This window comes from Miniopterus natalensis, chromosome 6 (genome assembly GCF_054644295.1).
Source record: "Miniopterus natalensis isolate mMinNat1 chromosome 6, mMinNat1.hap1, whole genome shotgun sequence".
Lineage (NCBI taxonomy): Eukaryota > Metazoa > Chordata > Mammalia > Chiroptera > Miniopteridae > Miniopterus > Miniopterus natalensis.
The window spans coordinates 52,081,492-52,100,281 of NC_142086.1; the positions used below are offsets into that span (position 1 = coordinate 52,081,492).

At 38.6% G+C, this 18,790-nt stretch overlaps 1 protein-coding gene across 5 annotated transcripts in view; it reads right to left on the reverse strand.

The window, feature by feature from the left end:
* The window catches only part of TP63 (tumor protein p63), a 202,582-nt gene that overhangs the window by 22,249 nt on the left and 161,543 nt on the right, over positions 1-18,790 (reverse strand). For 4 of the 5 annotated variants that reach the window (XM_016200060.2, XM_087818245.1, XM_016200061.2 and 1 more), the window contains 5 exons: positions 7,499-7,685; positions 5,450-5,565; positions 4,364-4,473; positions 3,567-3,703; positions 1,637-1,719 (listed from right to left, as the gene is read on the reverse strand). In XM_016200060.2, the coding sequence (XP_016055546.1) occupies positions 1,637-1,719; positions 3,567-3,703; positions 4,364-4,473; positions 5,450-5,565; positions 7,499-7,685 (633 nt within the window). The remainder of the gene's footprint in view (positions 1-1,636; positions 1,720-3,566; positions 3,704-4,363; positions 4,474-5,449; positions 5,566-7,498; positions 7,686-18,790) is intronic. The other variant, XM_087818246.1, reaches the window with a different exon arrangement.

The following is an 18,790-nucleotide window of genomic DNA, read 5'->3' on the forward strand; positions in this document are numbered from 1 at the left end:
CAGTTGATATACAATATTATATCAGTTTCAGGTATACAACATAGTGATCAGACATTCATATACCTTATGAAGTCATCCCCCTGGTAAATCTGCTACCCATCTGACACAGTACATAGTTATTACAGTGTTTCATCTGCTGTCCCTTATATCCCTGTGACTATTCTTATAACTGGACATTTGTACTTTGTAATCTCTTTCACCTTTTTCACCCATCTTCCTAACCTCTCCCCTCAATCTGCTGACCATCAATTTGTTTTCTGTATTTATGAATCTATTTCTGTTTTGTTTATTATTTATTTATTTCTCAGATTCCACTTAATATAAGTGAAATCATATGGTTTGACTAATTCTTCATTAAATGTAAGATGTAACTGACTATAGGGTACCTCCTCTAGTACAAACTGAAATTTCATTTATAAAGAGCTTTCCAAGTGATCCCTATGTTAGCAGCTAAAAACAAACTACGTTTTTGGATCATAGTTGACTGTTGAACAACATGGGTTTGAACTGTGTGAGTCCACTTATAAATGCAGATTTTTTATTTTTCAATAAATATACAGTCAGCCCTCTGTATCCCTGGGTTTCACATCCATGAATTCAACCAACCTCTGATGGAAAACAGTACTTCTGACCTGTGGTTGGGAATCCCTGGATGTGAAGGGCAGACCCTATGAAATGCTCTATGCCATTTTACATAAGGGACTTGAGAATCCGTGGATTTTGGTATCCTTGGTTGAGGGGAGGGACGACTGTATTTAGTGTATCAGGATAATGTTTAGCTTAGCGTTCTCAGGCCAGATTCTATAGGTAGCCTGAGAAACATGACAATGAGAATCTTAGCTGACTCACTGTCTGATTGTTCTACCATCAGTCTATTTCCCTGATGGTCAGGGCCCAAAGAAGGTAGGGAACTGGTAAGGCACACCCAGACCTGTTGAGTTGCTTTAGTTTCAATCCCAGGGTGGCAGATCCCAGCCAAACCTGGCCTTGCTTGCCTGTGTCTCATGTCAGGTTAGATGGCATCGAGGGCTATACTGGTTACTAAAACATTGCTGTCACTCTAGATGGCAAAGACCTAAGGGAATAAAATTTCAACACATTGCAAGTGCAGACTAACACAGGGCACCTTAGGGATCTTGAGAGAACGAATGTTCCTCATGGAAAGGAGCAGTGATTGGACTGAGCCCTCCGGCCATTCGCATACTACTGGGGAGTCTGCCTTGCTTGGCTTTCTTTATACTACTCCTTGAAAGAAATCACAGTTAACTCTCTATGAATGTTGTATGATCGACTTTTTGAACTACTCCTGACAAAATTTCAGTGCTAAATTGGTGTAGCCATGTTGTCTAGGATAATTTTATCAGTCTTGAATAATGAAGTATAAATTAATTTTAAATATTTGTGTAAGAAAAATTCTATTAGGGGTGTAGCTTTGATTGGGTGAGTAGTAGGGACAGGAGCCCATACTATTCATCTATTCCAAAAATATAGAGGCAAAGGGTTATTTCCTGATTAAAAAAAAAAGTATTTTCTTTGTTTTCTCATTTTCACAGGTAATCAGAATATGACCATAGAGTAAAAGCTCATTCAAGGAAGGTGAAAATGAAGCGATCATGGATACCCAAGGGAGACTCACTGGTAAGTATAAGAGTTCATCATCTGGGGATCTTCGTTTCTTGATGGATGTCATCTGGATGCCATGTGTGTTCTGACGAAAAGCTGGTGGAGAAAAAATGCAAGCTTCATTCTGGGAACATTTCTAAAGCAATAGTACGTTTACTAAACAGAAACAGCTCCAGCAACGCCTGTGAGATCAGAGTTTCTAGATCTTAGCATCCACTTAATTGGTGATGATTGCTTTTACATTAAGTGCAAACCTAACAGTAACGAGGTGGGGGGTAAGTGAAGCAGGACAAGGGAAAGGCAGAGTTTGGGAGATGCTGGAAAATGGCCCAAGGCTTAAATCCCTGTGTTACTGGCCTGTGTCTGTGAACAGCTGTTAAAGAAAGGAAGATGAATTGGTTTTATGTTTTATTTTTCAGGTCATTTATCTTCCAAGGTGGTAAATGCGTGTTGTAGAGGTTGTCTTGACAATGAATTCAGCTTGTGCGCTCATCCCTCTCATGTTAATATATGTATCAGGTAGCTTCTGACAGGCAGTCTCACTTTCCAGGACCTCAGTTTTCTTTTCAGTAAAATGAGTGAATTAAGCTCATAAATTCCTGTGGTTTCCAAAATCAGAAACTACGTTCAGGATTCAGGGTATAAAGATGATCCTCTACCAAAGTTCAGATAATCCATTCTTACTGATATTCATTAATTTGTAAGTAATTGAGGTGCTCAGGAAAGAATAGGAACTAGGCCACCAGGTAGACTCAAGAGAAAAATTAGGGTGAAAATAAATTGTTTTTATGTTATTTATATTGTTACATTTAAAAATAACTTACATAATTCATATTATATGTATATGTGTGTGTGTGTGTGTATATATATATATATATATATGTATGGCATTTTGAAGAATAATCAGAAAGAGCTTAACAGGACAGGCAAATCATACTGAACAGTTAGAAGTTAATAGTAACTAGTTGTCATAAGTTTCTGTGACTCTCCTGTAAAATACAGTATAATTTCTATTTCTTCTGGACACTAATTAGTAATAAAATTAAAATGTTTTTCATGAAATTAGTTATAGTGTGGCATACTTTAAAATATTTGTTTTGGTGATATCAGACATATGCGAGACACTGTCTAGAATCAAACCTCACAAGTTAGAACACGTGTGGACCCGTGGCTCTCACCCCTGGTTAGCTGGAGGGCTAGGCCTCTGTGGGGTGTGGCTCGGGGTAGTGATGAGCAGACCATGGGGCCCCAGACCTCCCCTAGCTTTGACCCCTTCAACTATAGCCCCTCTGCTTTCATCTATTTTTCAATGTGAGTTTCATTTTTGAAAAAGCTTTTTCTGCTTAACAAAACAATGGAACCAAATCACTAGCCTCACTATTGATAAGGTGATTGAGGCCTCAATGTCAAGACTCAGTGAAACCCAGATCTGTATATTCTCCAGAGGGTGCTTTACAAAATGCGTCCTTAAATCTCACTGTCCTCATAGACTCATGAGGTTGGCAGATGGATTTTCAGCCCTCATGCTCAGTAACAGAAAGATAAACTGATACCAATGGACTAAGACACTGATTCTCAAACTTCTGCCAGCACTGGAGTCACCTGGAGGGCTTACTAAACACAGATTGCTGGGCCTCATAACCAGCGTTTATGGGAACTAAAGATGTATACCTCTCCTGTTTCCAGATGCTGCTGATGCTACTGGTATGGGACTAAGAAATCCTCACAGTGGCGATTTGTCTTTGTCAAGCTATAATGCATACCTCCAGCCCATTTGAACACCTCCAGCAATGTGAGAGCCATTCCCGTCGGCTCTGGGGCCTCAAGTCATCCTCGCCCCTAGAGGCCTTCGGTCCTGTTATACAGCTTCTCAAGTATCAGCCCCCGCCCCTGTATCTGCATTGGACTGAACCCTACTCCATTCGGCCTCTACAGCTACTTACGGCGCTTCGTACCATCACCGTTCTTTGTGCTGTCTGAGACCTGCTGCTTTCTGATGCTGTCTTCGTCGGCCTTCCTGTCTCTCCCCGGGCAAGCACAGATCCGGGCCTCGAAGCAGCGTCTGCCCAGGACTTGCCCACTACGCATTAGAGAAGAGGGGAGGAAAGAGTCAAATTAAAAGAACTATAAAAGTTCCCTGAAGTCTCCCAGGTCCAATGCTGGTCATCACCAGCCCACTATCACCATGGCTCAGTCACGGCTGCTTTGAGGGTGCACCCCACAGCGCTCGGCAGAACACAAAAGTGCTTACATGCCACAAGCAATATTAGTAAATAACATTCCATTTGTTCTGCAAAGAACCTCCAAGCCATTAGCCGAACAGCTGTATTTAGCTACATATTTTGAAGGAAGCTTGAATTAAGCCAGTGGATGTCTCCGGATAAAACTCCCTTAGGCAGCCCAGGCTTACTCAAAGGAACTGTTAAATGCCTTGGGGGCCACATGAAAACAAACACTGTCTAATCAGAAACCTTTCCAGTTAAATGTCAAGAATTCAGGTATGAAGCGACTTGCATGCCTTCCCTCTTTTTTTCCCCCTTCTGTGTTTACCCACCCGGTTTTGTCTCCACTTTCTTAGATCTTTTATGTAAGTATTTGCGGCAAGGATTTAAAGCACAGAGGATAAAATCGAGGGCGGCTCTCTGCTGCACATGCAAAAGCAATGATAAAGCAAACACAATTTCACGTTGCCCTCTGCCCATGGTTTCTGCAGAATGACAATTCTGCACATGCCACTTACTCTCTGGTTTCCAGAGTAACGATGATTAAAATTGGACGGCGGTTCATCCCTCCAACACAACTGCTGTTACACATAAAATTGTACAAGACTGTCGTGAATTCAGTGCCAACCTGGACATGGGGAAAAACAGTCTGTGTTAACAATCATTTGATCGAATGGTCTCCCTTCTCAGTTCTTCCCTCCGTTTAAACAACTCCACTTCTGATGAGGTGATAATGCTTTTTTCTAGGAAGACAACCTAAAACCCATTGTCAGTCCTCTTTGCCTTGCCTCTTGGGAAGCTGAACGCTAATGTTTGCAACATTGGACTCTACATGAGGGGAGATAGACCTAAAAAGGAATCATCTTTGACCCAATTCATTTGCAAGCGGATACATATCGCCCGATTTAAACAGGGCTCATCCCATATATAATTATTGCTGTAAAAGGAGAGCTGAAAGCATTACCAAAAATAGCAGCAGTGCTCCAGGGATAGTTTCCCTAATGTAGATAAAACAGAATCACATAGATTTGAAGATACACTTCCATAAATAACACTCTGGGGCTTAAAAGCGTCTCAGCATTAAATCATTTAGTCCAAAGTGCTCATTTATGGATGGGGCAGCTGAAGTCCGGAGAGCAGGGGTCACAGTTAAAGGTTCAACGGCAAGCAGCAACCAAGACTCTGGTCTCCCTATGCCAGGGTTCTGCTTTTCTAATTTGCCACCTGTTCACTCAACCTGCAGCTAAGCCATCCCTCTCAGGGTCTCCCAGGTGCAGTGAAGATTCCTGGCATCCAGGATTGGTGCACATTCACTACCACCTCAATTGCCAGGTAAATTCTCTGGATAAGGTCATGGATTAACCCAGTTGCAAATTCAATTATTATCAGCCTTTGAGATGGGAATGTGGGCACAGAGCCATGTTGCCAAGCTAATTTAGTACAAATTTAGGAGTTCTAAAGGAGGTAGAGAAGCAATATGTGGAGAAGAAATAAAAAAGGTTACATATTTGATAACAAGAACTAAGATGGAAATAGATGCCCAAAACACCCTTTATCACTGAAATGAGTCATCCGCCAACTCAGCCCAGTCCTTATCTTTTTACCTGGGGTGGCTCGTAAGGTACCAGCACACTCTGTCTGCCTGTGATGGGGTCTTCTACATACTGGGCGTGGCTGTTCCCTTCCACTCGAATCAAATGACTAGGGGGGGCAATCTGTCCTGCAGAGCAGAGAAAGACAAAATTGTTAGTTCTTCACTTTCAAAGAAAACAAAATGAAACAGTATAGAAAGAATGCTGGCAGCCAAAGAAATGGCTTAATAGAGGAAATATGTATCCTTGATAAAAGGAAAAGATCCTGTTGCCAGATATCTAATGCATGAAGGTGTCACAACCTTTATAGCACCAGAAAGGTCTGGAACACTCATATATATTTAGGAGAACAGTCCTATTTCCAGTGCTTAAGGTTAATAACCCAACATTTGAGAGAACTCTATGAATACGTATCTGACTAGATCCATAGAGAAGATTTTGGTAGTTTATGGAAAATAGAAGAAAAAGAAACAAATTAATTAAAAACAAACAAACAAAAAAACACCTTGAGAAATAGTATTAAAAAATTGACCAGGAAAAAACAAACAAATAAAAGGCAACAGATGGCAAGGGCATCCCTTTCTGTTTGCCTATTGTCTTCTCCATCACAAAGTTTCTAACTTTAGACTTTGTTTTAGTCATAAAGATGAGAAACTTAGTGGTTTTATTGTGCTGAAAGAGCCCAAGGATGGGAAATAAGAAAGAAAGACAATTTTTTTAAAAGACTAGGCAAAGTTTCACAAAATTATGATATTGGACAAAGCTCCAAATGATCCAAGAACTGAGAACCATAAAGGTGCTCTTAACCTTTGACCGCATATTATCACAAAAACTGATATTGAATTACAGTGGAAAGCTAAGTGTGTCAAGATGCCCTCTGAAACAGCATCTATTATGGCAAAAACTAAAAACAGCTATTATGTAAAACACTGAGAAAAAAAATAAACAGTTATGTCATCTTGATGGATCAAGGGCAGGCATAAAAACCTATAATAAAGCTTAGCTGCAAGAAACAATCTCTGTGGCATATTGTTAAGTGAAAAGCAAGATGCGGAGGTATGGATGGACAAGGAGACCGTGTAGGAAAATACGCGAAGTTACTGCGTAAAAATTAGGTGTGTTAAGGTAGGAGGGTTTAAACTTTATTTTCTCATCTGAAATTTCTACCCACTCTTTTTCTTTCTCCAGTAATTTTTTGGTATCATCTCCTATATTCTCTATATTCACACATTCTAGCTACCAACCAATCTTTCCATTATAAATACATGTTCTACATAAAGTGTCTTAACTCCCAACAGTCCTGCACCCTCATCACTCTTTGATGAATCTATGTACATTCTCCTATCCTTCCTTTCCACTTTTCTGTGTTCTTTACTTAGACTTTTTTCACAAAACCTTAGAATATCAAATGTCAGGGAACCCTCGGAAACAGTGAGATCTTCTGTAAAGCAATTGTGGGATTTATGCCTCAGAACATGGGCATGGACGCAGACCTTAATTGTGGCCCTGAGATACCTATCCCCCTTCCTGACTTATGTTGCAGATTTCTATTTACTCCTCTTGCCAATCTTTTGTCTTCTTTCATTTTTCTTCTTTTCCACTTTTCTCTCTGTTTCTTCATATTGCTCACTTTGTATTCTCCTTCCTCTTACCCTTTCAGCTCTCAGTTGGTGAGGCCTGGACAGTCACTCTGGGAAAGGCACTAAAGCCGGGTTCCCTAGCCTGGGCTGAACAGACCAAATGACCAAATGCCACATTGTTCTTCTTACACCCTCTCATTAAAAAAGAAAAAAATAAGCAGCAGGGAGTAGAGAGACAAGTTCAGATTACCCAGTAATTAATAATATTAAATTAAATAGTTCAATCATTGTGAGTCATTGTGAAAGCACAAATATATAGATCATTATTCTCAGACACTCTATCAACCAAAAAAAAGTAGACTGAGCTACCATCAGATTGCAGAGGTTGTAACCAGGTAAATGGGCTCCAAATGAAAGTCTTCACAGGACCCCTGTTTTCAAGGAGCTTAGCTGAACAGCAACAGAATCCTCTCCTCCTTACCCTCATTGAATTCACGGCTCAGCTCGTGGTTGGGGCACCGTTTCACCACCTCAGTGACATGTTCAGCTTTCTTGTAGACAGGCATGGCACGGATGACAGCGCCCTGAGGAGGTGGGGTCATCACCTTGATCTGGATGGGGCATGTCTTGGCAATTTGGCAGTAGAGCTTCTTCAGTTCCGTGGAATACTGCTTAGAGATGGGCCAATGGTGGAGGAAGGAAAGAACCGACAGGAGATATTGTTACATCCCGAATCAGAGCAAGGAAATTCTGTTCACCTTTTATTGCCTTGATAGCTGCATATTTACCACTGACTACTACATACATGTATATACATGATAGAGTTATATTCATTAATCAAACTAATAATTTTTTTCTACTTTAAATAAAATCCACTATTTACAAAAGGTTTTACATTTTTCAAAACACGTTTATAGCATTACATCCTGTTTTGGGGATGAAGAAACTGGGTCTCAGAGGGGTTTAAATGACTAATACCATGAGTGGCTTTATAGAGTACTAGAAAATGGAAAAACAATGCTCGTATGAATTGAGTGATTTTAAACAGATTATAATAAATCCTGTCCTTACAATACTCTAGAGAGCCTCACAGGAATTAGGGTTTGGGGATTTTATTTTTTTTTAAGATGAAATGTCTGGCAGAATGTGAGGAGATTTTACCCAAAGTTAACCTGCTATAAATCTACAAAACAAAAGCACCCCCAAACTGCCACACTTATCTCCTAATGGCCTAGCCTAAGAGAATGCAAAATCTGGCCGTGGTCATTTGGTTCTATGCTCTTATGGAAAAAAAGGACTGGCCTAATGCAACACAGCCAATCATGACAGCAAAAGGGTCAGGGTGGGGATTTTTCTATTCACAAGTGAGCGAAACCTTTCCTGCCCACACTTCCATCTGCAGGGAGAGGAAGTTCAGTGGTCGGCTGTTAGGCTGATTTAGAATTGGCAAAATAGGATGGAAAAAGCATGAGACCTAGAACCAATTTGGGAAAAAGGGGGGTGGGGAGTCCTATCCTGTGTTGCTTTCTCTTTCTACCTCTGAACCAGTGTAGAAAGTCCCCATTCTAATCCATATGCACTATTAAACCTTCGCACCCTGTGCTCTGGGTCAGTCCCCCCTCACTGCATTCCTGTTTCTTCTGATGCTGGAGTGTAACCACCCAGGCACTAGAATTGTCAGTGAGGAGTGGAGCACCTAGTAACACCCAAACAAGGGTAAACACACACACAGGTTGCAAGCATAAGTTGGCAGCAACATCCTTCCAGGGAAAAGACACAGGGGACCAGGAAGCAGAGTGGCAGAGAGTCATTATTGATATGTTCCAAACCAACTCTGACTAAAGGCAAATATCCTACCAAAAAGCACATTAAAAAGTAAGTGCTTTATCTCTTCCTTTTAAAATATAATATGTATTTAAATAATCTTTTTTTATATCCCAAGTATTTCAGTCTATAAAATTTTCAGTTAAAATCTTCCTAATATTAATAGTGTATTGCATAATCAGTTCTCCATGCCTGAAGGTCAAGGATTAAATGCAGCAAAAGGGTTTTAGATGGCTTGAAGAAATAGGAAGTATGCCAAAAAATCAATCATGAAAATAAAATTCTGCTTGGGAAACACTGAAATCTAGATGGCTATTTTTCCTCTAGTGTTTTTAACCAATGACTTTAAAAACAAAGACATTGTTAAGAACTCAGTTTTATTGAGAACTCCAAGAAAATAAGATGTATTTTTATTTGTAATCTAACCATGAGTTTCGTAAGATGTACCTTAGGAAAGATGACTGAAAAGTAAGTCTGTCAGCTAACACCTGGAGGCAAATAAGGCATCCATCCAAGTATGTAAAGATTGCAAAAACCAAATGATAAGTGTTCAGAGGACAGTAAAGAGAAACATTCCATTTCAATAAATGATATACTATAACTCAAACTTGACAGACTAAATACAGAAGTAGTGAGAATAAATTTAGGTCTCAGCCGGTGTTAATCCTTACTCATCCTCAGGGGATGGGGAAGGGAATCTAATTTTTGAACTTAAATAACAATAAATAATAATAGCTTCTCCATTTTCTGAGTTCTGCTGTAAGAAATCGAAACCTCGAATAACCCTATGAGGAAGGTGTTATCGGTATATGATCTTTTATCTAAATACCCTGGGGCCAGATGTTTCAGAATCCAGAACTATTTTGATTTTAGAAAGAGACTAAAGTTCATAAAGTATATATTATAAACAGCTCCAGCAGGGTTTAGGGGAGTGCCCCATAAGCAAACCTTAACATTTCGGTATAATTCATGAATATGTGCACCACCTGGGAAATGACTATAAAAACCTCAAATTCAGGTTGGACTTCACCACCAAATGAGTTGGGCACAAACTTATGAAATTAAAACAAAACCAACACCGGTTTTTCAGAGCTCTTTGAAATTTCAGAACTGTAGATAACAGATCTCTTACTCCCATTTTATAGATAAAAAATTAAGGCACAGAGAAGACTTTCCCGAGGTCACAGAGAAGAGCTGGTTAGCATCTAGTGTCTAAGAATCTGTTCTCATCTGGTGACAGTCCTTCATTTCTCTGTTCTCTAGGCTCGGGTACAAAGTTTTGTACTTACGCATTTTTCTAATTTACAACAATGTGGCTATTTTTTAAAAACCTACTTAAAGGCATACAATCTCCTTTAATATTAAAATGGAACTAAAAAGCGGTCTACTTAACATCAAAGATTCCTCTTTTTATTTCTCAGTATAATAATGTTTGCTCAATTTAATTGCAGGGAGAGGCACCAAGTGATAGAACTGAAAAAACCTGGGAAGTCACCTTGAACCCTAGAACCAGCTGTCTGTTAGGACTTCCATTATGGCCCAGGGGAATTCACCAGTAAGATTCTGCTCTTTCTCATGGTTAATTAAGGCCTTTTGTGTTCTGGCCTCAGCTCTTTCATTTTCCCCCCTCGCCCACAGACCCTCACACTTCCCACCCCATGTTCTACCCATACAAACCTCTGAATGCCTCAAGCACACTATACATCCATCACCCCTGATTCGAGTATGCTATTCCCTATCTGGAACATTCATTCTTTCCCCTCTGTTCTTCACATCATCCCAGGCTGGTCAATTAGCTATCAAACCTCAGCTAGGATTAATCTAGCACTGGAAACCATATTTTCCAATTTTAGTGACGAGGGGTTTATATTGACTGCATCTAAATAGCTGACCAGGGCCAAGAATCATTCGGATTACTGCTTCTGGTTAAACTACCAGGCTGCCACTCAGTGTCCAAAGGGGCTGACACGGTCTGGCCTGGCCCATTCTTTACAAAGCCAAGCTTCTGCCACTGTACTAGCTTCACTATTTTCTAATTGGTTCTGTGATGATGTTTAATATTTTTCCAGTACTAAATTCAGCCTCCCTGGCCTATCACATATTCATAATTCCTTAGACTTGCCTGCTTCCCTATTCCCTACCAAATGGCCACTATCACCTGCACCAAATTTTCAGGCTTTTGCAAGAAGTGGGAATCTGATATATGCTATGATTTTTAAATACCCTGGTGATTCAAGTCAGCAGAGACTGCAAATTGGAACACCTCTGAATTCTTTTAATGTCTCTCTTTCTCTCTGGGACTTTGAACATTCACCTTTAAAATGCTCCCAACGTTGATCTGAGATTTTTTATTTCTAATGCCTAATTTCTTCTTTTGGGTGTGTATGCTTGGTTTAGTTTTAATCAGCTTTACAGTATAACTTACTATAAAGTACATCAATTTTTAAGTATATAAGTTGAGACAATTGTACACACTTGTGTAACCACTACCACAATCAAGATATAGACTATTTCCACCCCCTCCCTTGCCTTCCTCCTCTTTTTCCAAGTTGTTTTCACTATTCTAGATCCTTTGAATTTCCATATAAAATTTACAAGCAACTTGTAAATTCCTACAGAATTGCCTGGGTAGAATTTTGGGTGAGATTGTATCAAATTATAGGTCATCTTGGGCAGAATTGATATCTCAGCAATATTGTGTCTTCTAATCCATTAACATGCTATAGATTTCCATTTAATTATCCCATGTTTAATTATATAATTTTAAGTGGTTACAAATACAGTATTAAAAAGGAATATACCATTTAATCATGCCTTTCTTATATAGTATAAATCTTACTCCAGTTTTAAAATATTAAATAAAACCCTGCAGGTTATATTGTCACACAAAAATCTTTAGCACATCAATTAGTTTTAGCTGGGTCCCCTGAAACTAGATAGTTGAGCCAACGCACATTTTAGAGTTATAGAGGAGTCTGAAGTAAATTTGAATTTTCTTCCTTTAAATTAAGTAAACTGTTTGTTTCTCCCTAGACTCCTGCAGGACTTTGTTTCCTTCATTATTTTGTTTTTAAAAAGTTGAAAATATTCCTAAGTGTATTTTTTTTTTCTTGAAGTTACTTGAAAATTGGTGAGCTCTTTCAATTTACATACTTAAACTCAATTCATTTTTTTTCTGTTATTTATCTTTTTGTTCCTTCTGCTCTTATTAATTTCCAGGAACATGTAAGTATGTCATGGGGGCCAGTGTCACTGGAGAGCAGCGAGCAAAGGCTACAGTGATAAGTAATGAGATCAGAAATCAGACAGGATTCGGGGGCCAGGCCATGTAAGGCAGCATGGGCCAGCGTTAAGGACTTCACCTTCCTTTATGTGAGACAGAAAGCCACTGGAGAGGTTTGAGAAAGTGACATGGCTTAATTGCATTTTAATAAGATTCCAGCTATTATATGAAGAACAAACTTTAAGGCTCGAAGATAGAAGCAGGTAGACCAGTAAAGAAACTACTGCAAATACTCCAAGTAAAAAATGAGAGAGACTCAAACCAGCAGTGGAGTTGGTGAGAAGCAGTTGGTTTCTGGATACATTTTAAACAGATTTGCTGATGGATTGGTTGGAGATAAGAGAGAAAGAGAAAAGTAAATGTATTCCACTCAAGTAGAGAAGAAAGGCTTCATAGAGGCTGTGATATTTGAACCAGGAGTTAAAAGACAAGTTATTCACCAACTAGATGGTGCACTCAACAATGGGAAGAAGGGAGAGCCAAGAGGCAGAGAGCAGGTTTTCCATAAAGAGAACATCATGAGTATAAGCAAAGAGATGCTGACTATAGTTGAAATATAGATGGGTTGGGAGGAAAGGGGGAGAACAGCAGAAAGCAATGAATCTAAGCTAGGAAGGCAGTTACCGGATTCTGAGGAGCCTTAGATGTTACAAGAGACAGGTAGACACTACCAGCAGGCAAAGAAGAGTCACTGAGGACTGTACAGCGGGGGAAAGACCTAATCAGTTCTATGAATTAATTAAAACAAAGCTGGTAGGAACAAGGCTGCAGCAAAGTAGGAAAAAGAGAGACCTAATTAGGAACAAGGAATGAGGTGGGACTAACCTAGGGTAGCAGAATGAATGAAAAGATGGAGAGATGGCCTGGCCTGTGTGGCTCAGTGGTTGAGCATTGACCTAAAATCCAGGAGATGGTTGGATTCCCTGTCAGGGCACATGCCGGGTTGCAGGCTTGATCCCCAGACGGGGGCGTGCAGGAGGCAGCCAAATCAATGACTCTCATCATTGATATCTCCATCTCTCTCTCTCTCTCTGTCTCTCTCTCTCCCCCTTCCTCTCTTTGAAATCAATAAAGATATATTTTTTAAAAAAAGAAGAAAAAAAAAGGTGGAGCGATAGAAGAAACATTTTAGATTTACTAAAAGTCAGTCTACTAGTTTTCATCATGAAAGATAGGCAGGGAATCATCAAAACAGACCAAGCACTGTTAGTCATTAGGAGAACAGATGCTTGCACAAATATGTTATTTGCTTATCCCTTTTCTAAAATCGAAGAGGAATGAATGAAAATTAGTTTTAATACAGGACTCCCAACAGTCAATAGCAAAATGAGACCTGGATTAGTTAATGGACTCGTCAACAAACAGAAAAAGAAAGGATAATTAGTTTTAATTCCTGACAAAGAAAATAAAATAACATGAGGTAACACTGGAATTAATAGGCCAATTTTGTTGTGAAAGAGCAAAAGGTTTAGTTCTCAAAGCCAAGAGTATTGGAAAAGGATTCTTACCCAACATCAAGAGCAGTAAGCAACTTTACTGGGCTGGGGGTCAAAGAACAAGATTTAAACCTTGCCTGTTCTATTTATTCCCTAGGCTTTTATGCAGTCCCTTCACCTCTGGCAATCCTAAAATAGGAAAGAATTATAATATACATCTCTCAGAATGGAGGGAAAAATGACAGCTATCAGAAGCCTTAGTCAACTGCAAAGCCACGTATTATGGATAATTACTGAAGCCTCATCTTTCTAAGATTCTCCACATAAAATGCTTAATGTATTTAAGTAGTTTGGGGAGTATTGCTAAAACATTACTTCAACTTCATCAGGAAGTGGTTGTTGCCAGATAACAATAGTCCACTGAAGTTTGAATACCAACCATTTCCAATGAATCACACAGTTCATATTGATCTGCTAATCACTAAGTTCTAAACCATGCTAAGTTATTGGATTCATTTGTTAAAAAAAAAAAAAAAAATTTGGTTTATCTGCTTCCATACATTTAAAAATACACATGCATATATCTATAGTACATGTACTATAATTTTATGTGTCCTTAATATTTATTTAAATTATACTGCTCAAAACTTAATCTTAGTAATCTGCTATTTCCACTTCCTGTGTTTTCAAGATTTATCTATGTTCTTACAGACAGATGTATTTCATTTATTTTAATAGAAAGAGACAAGGGATGAGATAGAATGGAAGGAGATCCTCTGCTTTATCTGTAATCTTCTATCTAAAGAAAATATTTAAAGCAATATGGAATTTTAAAAAATATTTTGGTAGATTCTAAGGAGTCTAAAATTACTATTTTTTGTGTACTTGAAATATTTCCTAATTAAAATTTTTAATGAACAGATTTAACACGAACAGCACCAATTTGTGAAATTGTTGCAGACTTAATGATTTTAGAAAATAGAAAATATAGAAATAAGATGTTAGAACCCAGAAGGAACATTATAGCATGCCTTGTCCAAACCTTCTTATCCCCTCAATTTTCAGATATAACATTTGGGCTTACAGAAGTGAAATTGGTTCATTAATTCAACAAATATTTAGTGAGCACCTTTTTCATGCCAGGCTCCGTCCTGGATCCCAGGGAACTAGCAGTATCCTTACCCTAAGTGAACTGGTTTAAAGGAAACACTGCCAGTAAATAAACCATTTCTAAAATTGTGATATATGTTCTGAAGAAAAAGGAGAGGGAGACACACCTAAATGTGGGACTCTACTTAGTTTGGAGGGTCAGTAGAGTATCTTTGCAAAAAAATGATTTTAAATGTTACACAACTAAGTATAGGCTTTGTGGGGATGAAGTCAGATTTCCTTTCATCTGGAAAGCTAATACTTTTACAACCACATCATACCTAGTGACTGAGTTTCTACAGAAAACCCAAGTGATATTTTAAACCAAGAACTTGACTTTATGTTTCTATTACTGAGTCACCTGTTTCAAGGCATTTTTAGTTCAAGATAACATTGCTAAGCTTTTCTTAGAAAGTTAGACCACGAAAAGTTTAGAGATCATTTAGTTCAGCCACTTCAGTTACAGAGGAGAAGTCCAAGCCCCAGAAATGAAATGAGACTTGCTCAAAAACACTCAGCAGCAAGGACCATCTTGACACAGAGACCAATGTTCTTTCCCATGTACTATGTAATCTTAACACTCACAGTATTGGGACTGAAGTGGAACTGGCATATTTGCTACCAGAGTGAATTACACAAATACATAATATGATTAGAAACACAAGTATAAAGCCCAGAGGTCATCTAAAAAATAAAAATATCACCAATTTCCTACAGTAGTACAAGGATATTGCATTATGTTCTTTGACTCAGTATCACATCCTTTTTAATTTGTTAAATAACTTTGTCTAGGAATTAAGATTTTCTTTCCTAAACTGCAATTATATTCTCAGAATGGGATCTTGAACATAGGAATAACATGAAATGTCCAATTGTTTAAAGAACCAATTTTACTCCTTCAGGTCCTAGGTTGGATAAGTCAGCAGAGCACCGTACTAACCTTTTTATGTATTTAGGTAAGACAGTACATGAACTTGAGTCTCTTTAAATTAGACAAATCTTAATGTAAAATTAGAAAATGAAATACGGTGATGGGCGGGGGGAGCACATATGAAAGATTTACTTCCAAAGGTGGAAGCAATTGACCTCTTAAAAGAAGTCACAGATTCCTGACCCTCACTGAGGAAGCCACTCACTGAAGAATTTCAGGTCACTCACGTGATCCCCTGGAACCCTGAGTTAATCATTCAAAGGGAGAAAATAAAAATGAGGAAGCTATATTAGATAATCTATAATCTTTTTTCTATTTTGAATATTGTATGAAATGGTGCAAATTTGGTAGAGGACCCAGTTACCAGGCTCACATTGACAAAGTAGACTCTTTGAAAAGAAGGTGGAAAACAAAGTGTTGATATTCATTCTGATTTATCAGAAATACATAAAAAGTATAGGAATCAATGTAGGTACTCATCTATATGTCTGCATAGTCAATAGAGCATTTATTCCCAGGAAGTACTAGCGTATGAGCCAGAATGAAGAGACAATTTTTTGATGAGCTTTAACCAAATTTCCTCTTACACGGTCTTGAACATTCACATGAACAAAGTATTTCCACAGTAGCATGGAATAGAAATGCCTCAAACCTAACACATAAACTAAACTCTTGCTACTCAATATCCATGACAAAATGGAAAAGCAAGCTTTGCCCAAGTTTTGTTTTATTTTATTTGTTTTAGTAGGGAGGGAAGGGGGGTGGGAGTTTGGCATATTGAGGAGTGAGATGCTCAAAGCCAAATATCATGTTCAAATAAGGAGTTCCAGGGGATTTTTGAAAACAAGAGTAAATTCGGCTCCTTTACTAATAATATGTTGCAAATAGAAGAGGGGGGCATTCCAGTAACTACAACTTCACCGTCACCACCTGCCTCAGTAGACATACTATATTACATGCTCTTGGCTGCCAGACTGGTAATTCAGTATCACAATGCAGAGAGATGCCAGCTAATATCAGCACACACCTGCATACGTTTTCAACAGCTTTCTTTCCTAAAGGTGCAACAAAGCCCCCCCCTCTCCACTCCATCAAAAAACAAAAAAAAACAAAACAAAAAAAGCCAAAAAACCCTCCACTCTTTTAATCTCTCCCGGAAGAATAGCCATACTTTATGCAAATCCCAAATCACAAGGCTGATTTGACCCACTGATCTCCAAGGATATGGGTGAAATAAAATTCCATGAAATCAATAAATCAATAATTATATAACTAACCTCACGGCTCAATCCATTGTCAAGGGAAGCAACTACACAGAGCAGTGTCAAAGCCATCCTGATACTGCAATGCCAACTTCCAGATAAACCTGCATCTGACATGCTATCATGCTAAAAGGAAATGTTTTAAATTGTTTTCTAATGTAATGCTATGTACATTATGAACCATTGGCCATTAGCTCACAGAATTAACCTTGGCATATAAAACCAGATGCAGCTGTGGCCCATTAACACTTAGGGGCAAGTTACCTACACTGAGGGTGGTTGGGACTTAAGAAAAGAGTAAATCCTAAGCTAAAGCTTAAGTACATCAACAATATTTCTGGCCTTATGCATGATTTTGGGTTGATTAAAAGAAAAAAAAAAAAATTAGATTTACAAATAATCTAAAAGACAGCCACCATTCATTAATAGAAAATTCTAGGTGCACTTCTAATTTATATTTCTTATTTTCAAACAGTTCAAAGAATCCAAGGGATGAAAGGTGGGGTCTGTACTACCTCAAATAACCTAAAGTATTTGACAAAAAAAAAAAGTGGGAGCAAGCAAGCCCAAAAGCTGTCATGACTCAATTCATCTCAGTTTAGCAATCAAGTACAAAACCTGTCTTAATTTAGACAGAGCTATCCTAAAACATTCAGTGACTTAATTTTTTTTTTTCTTTTATAAACTGTATTCTTAGGAACTGCCAAGTTAAAAAGGCCCTTTTATAAGGGCAAGAGGGTAATGACATCAGTAATTGGAATTAGTATGAAAAAAAAAATCATACAAAGCAGATGGATATTCAGAGAGGCCAAAATAAACTTTTGGCAACTGACTTGGTGGGAGGGAGACTAATGGGAAAAGAAATGAGATACTTGAAAGTAAAAAAATATAAGGGTCAAAATATAATTTTTGACCAAGAAGCTCTGGAAAATTAACTATAAATATCCAATTCACTAAAATGCAAAAAGAGTCTTAGCTGGAAAGAACTAGACACAGCTTCAATGTGATCTGCTTGAAATATACTGAATAACCTTATCACATATAATCATATGAGCTGATGATATGCTATATTCCAGACTTGTTCTCTACAAATAAACTCACTTGGAAAACATAAATTTCACTTCTAGGAAGAGAATTAAAAAACAATAATTAAAAAGTTACCACTTCAAAAGTTTATTTAAGCAAATATACTCTAAGCAAACATCAGGTTAGTGCTTGTGACGGCTATGATGGATGGTAGACCCAAAATATCAAAAACAAAAAGGGAGAGTGGATGCGAATATATGGTTTGGGGGTCAAATGGGGGTGTTCTTTGGAGAAGTCAACTTTAAAAGGTTGAGTGGAAAACCAACCAAAACATCATTCAAAAGCTAACTAACGATCCTCCCTGGGACTAGCCCACACTTTTATCACCCCATTTGTATACTGCCTCTGTATAATGGGACCGAAAGTACTGCCCAGAGAATCGTGGATGGGAAGTTGAGAGGACAGGACTCTAGTCTTCCCCCTGCCCGCTGACTTCCTGCATCATCTTAGGCAAATCCTTTATCTCTTGGGCTCCAACTTCTTTATTCACAATTAAGGCATTCCACTTAGGACTGTGTCTACTTCAAAGTAAGGGGAAATCTGCAAAATGTGCTTGCAAACAAGTCCTGAGCCACCATATCCTATTGGATCTATCATAATGATGGGCAGGAAGAGATCCCCAAATTGGCCCCGTAGTCGTCTGGCAAGGCATTCACTTCTCCTCCCCGTCTCCCTTCCTGCCACAGTTGTCTAGCTGCCAGACATGTACGAATTGTGCTCTTGATAGTTTTACAAAAAATCCTTCCTCCAAGCACTTTTCCTGATGGCCCCAGCCAAAGGGCCGCCTGTTGCCACCTGTCAG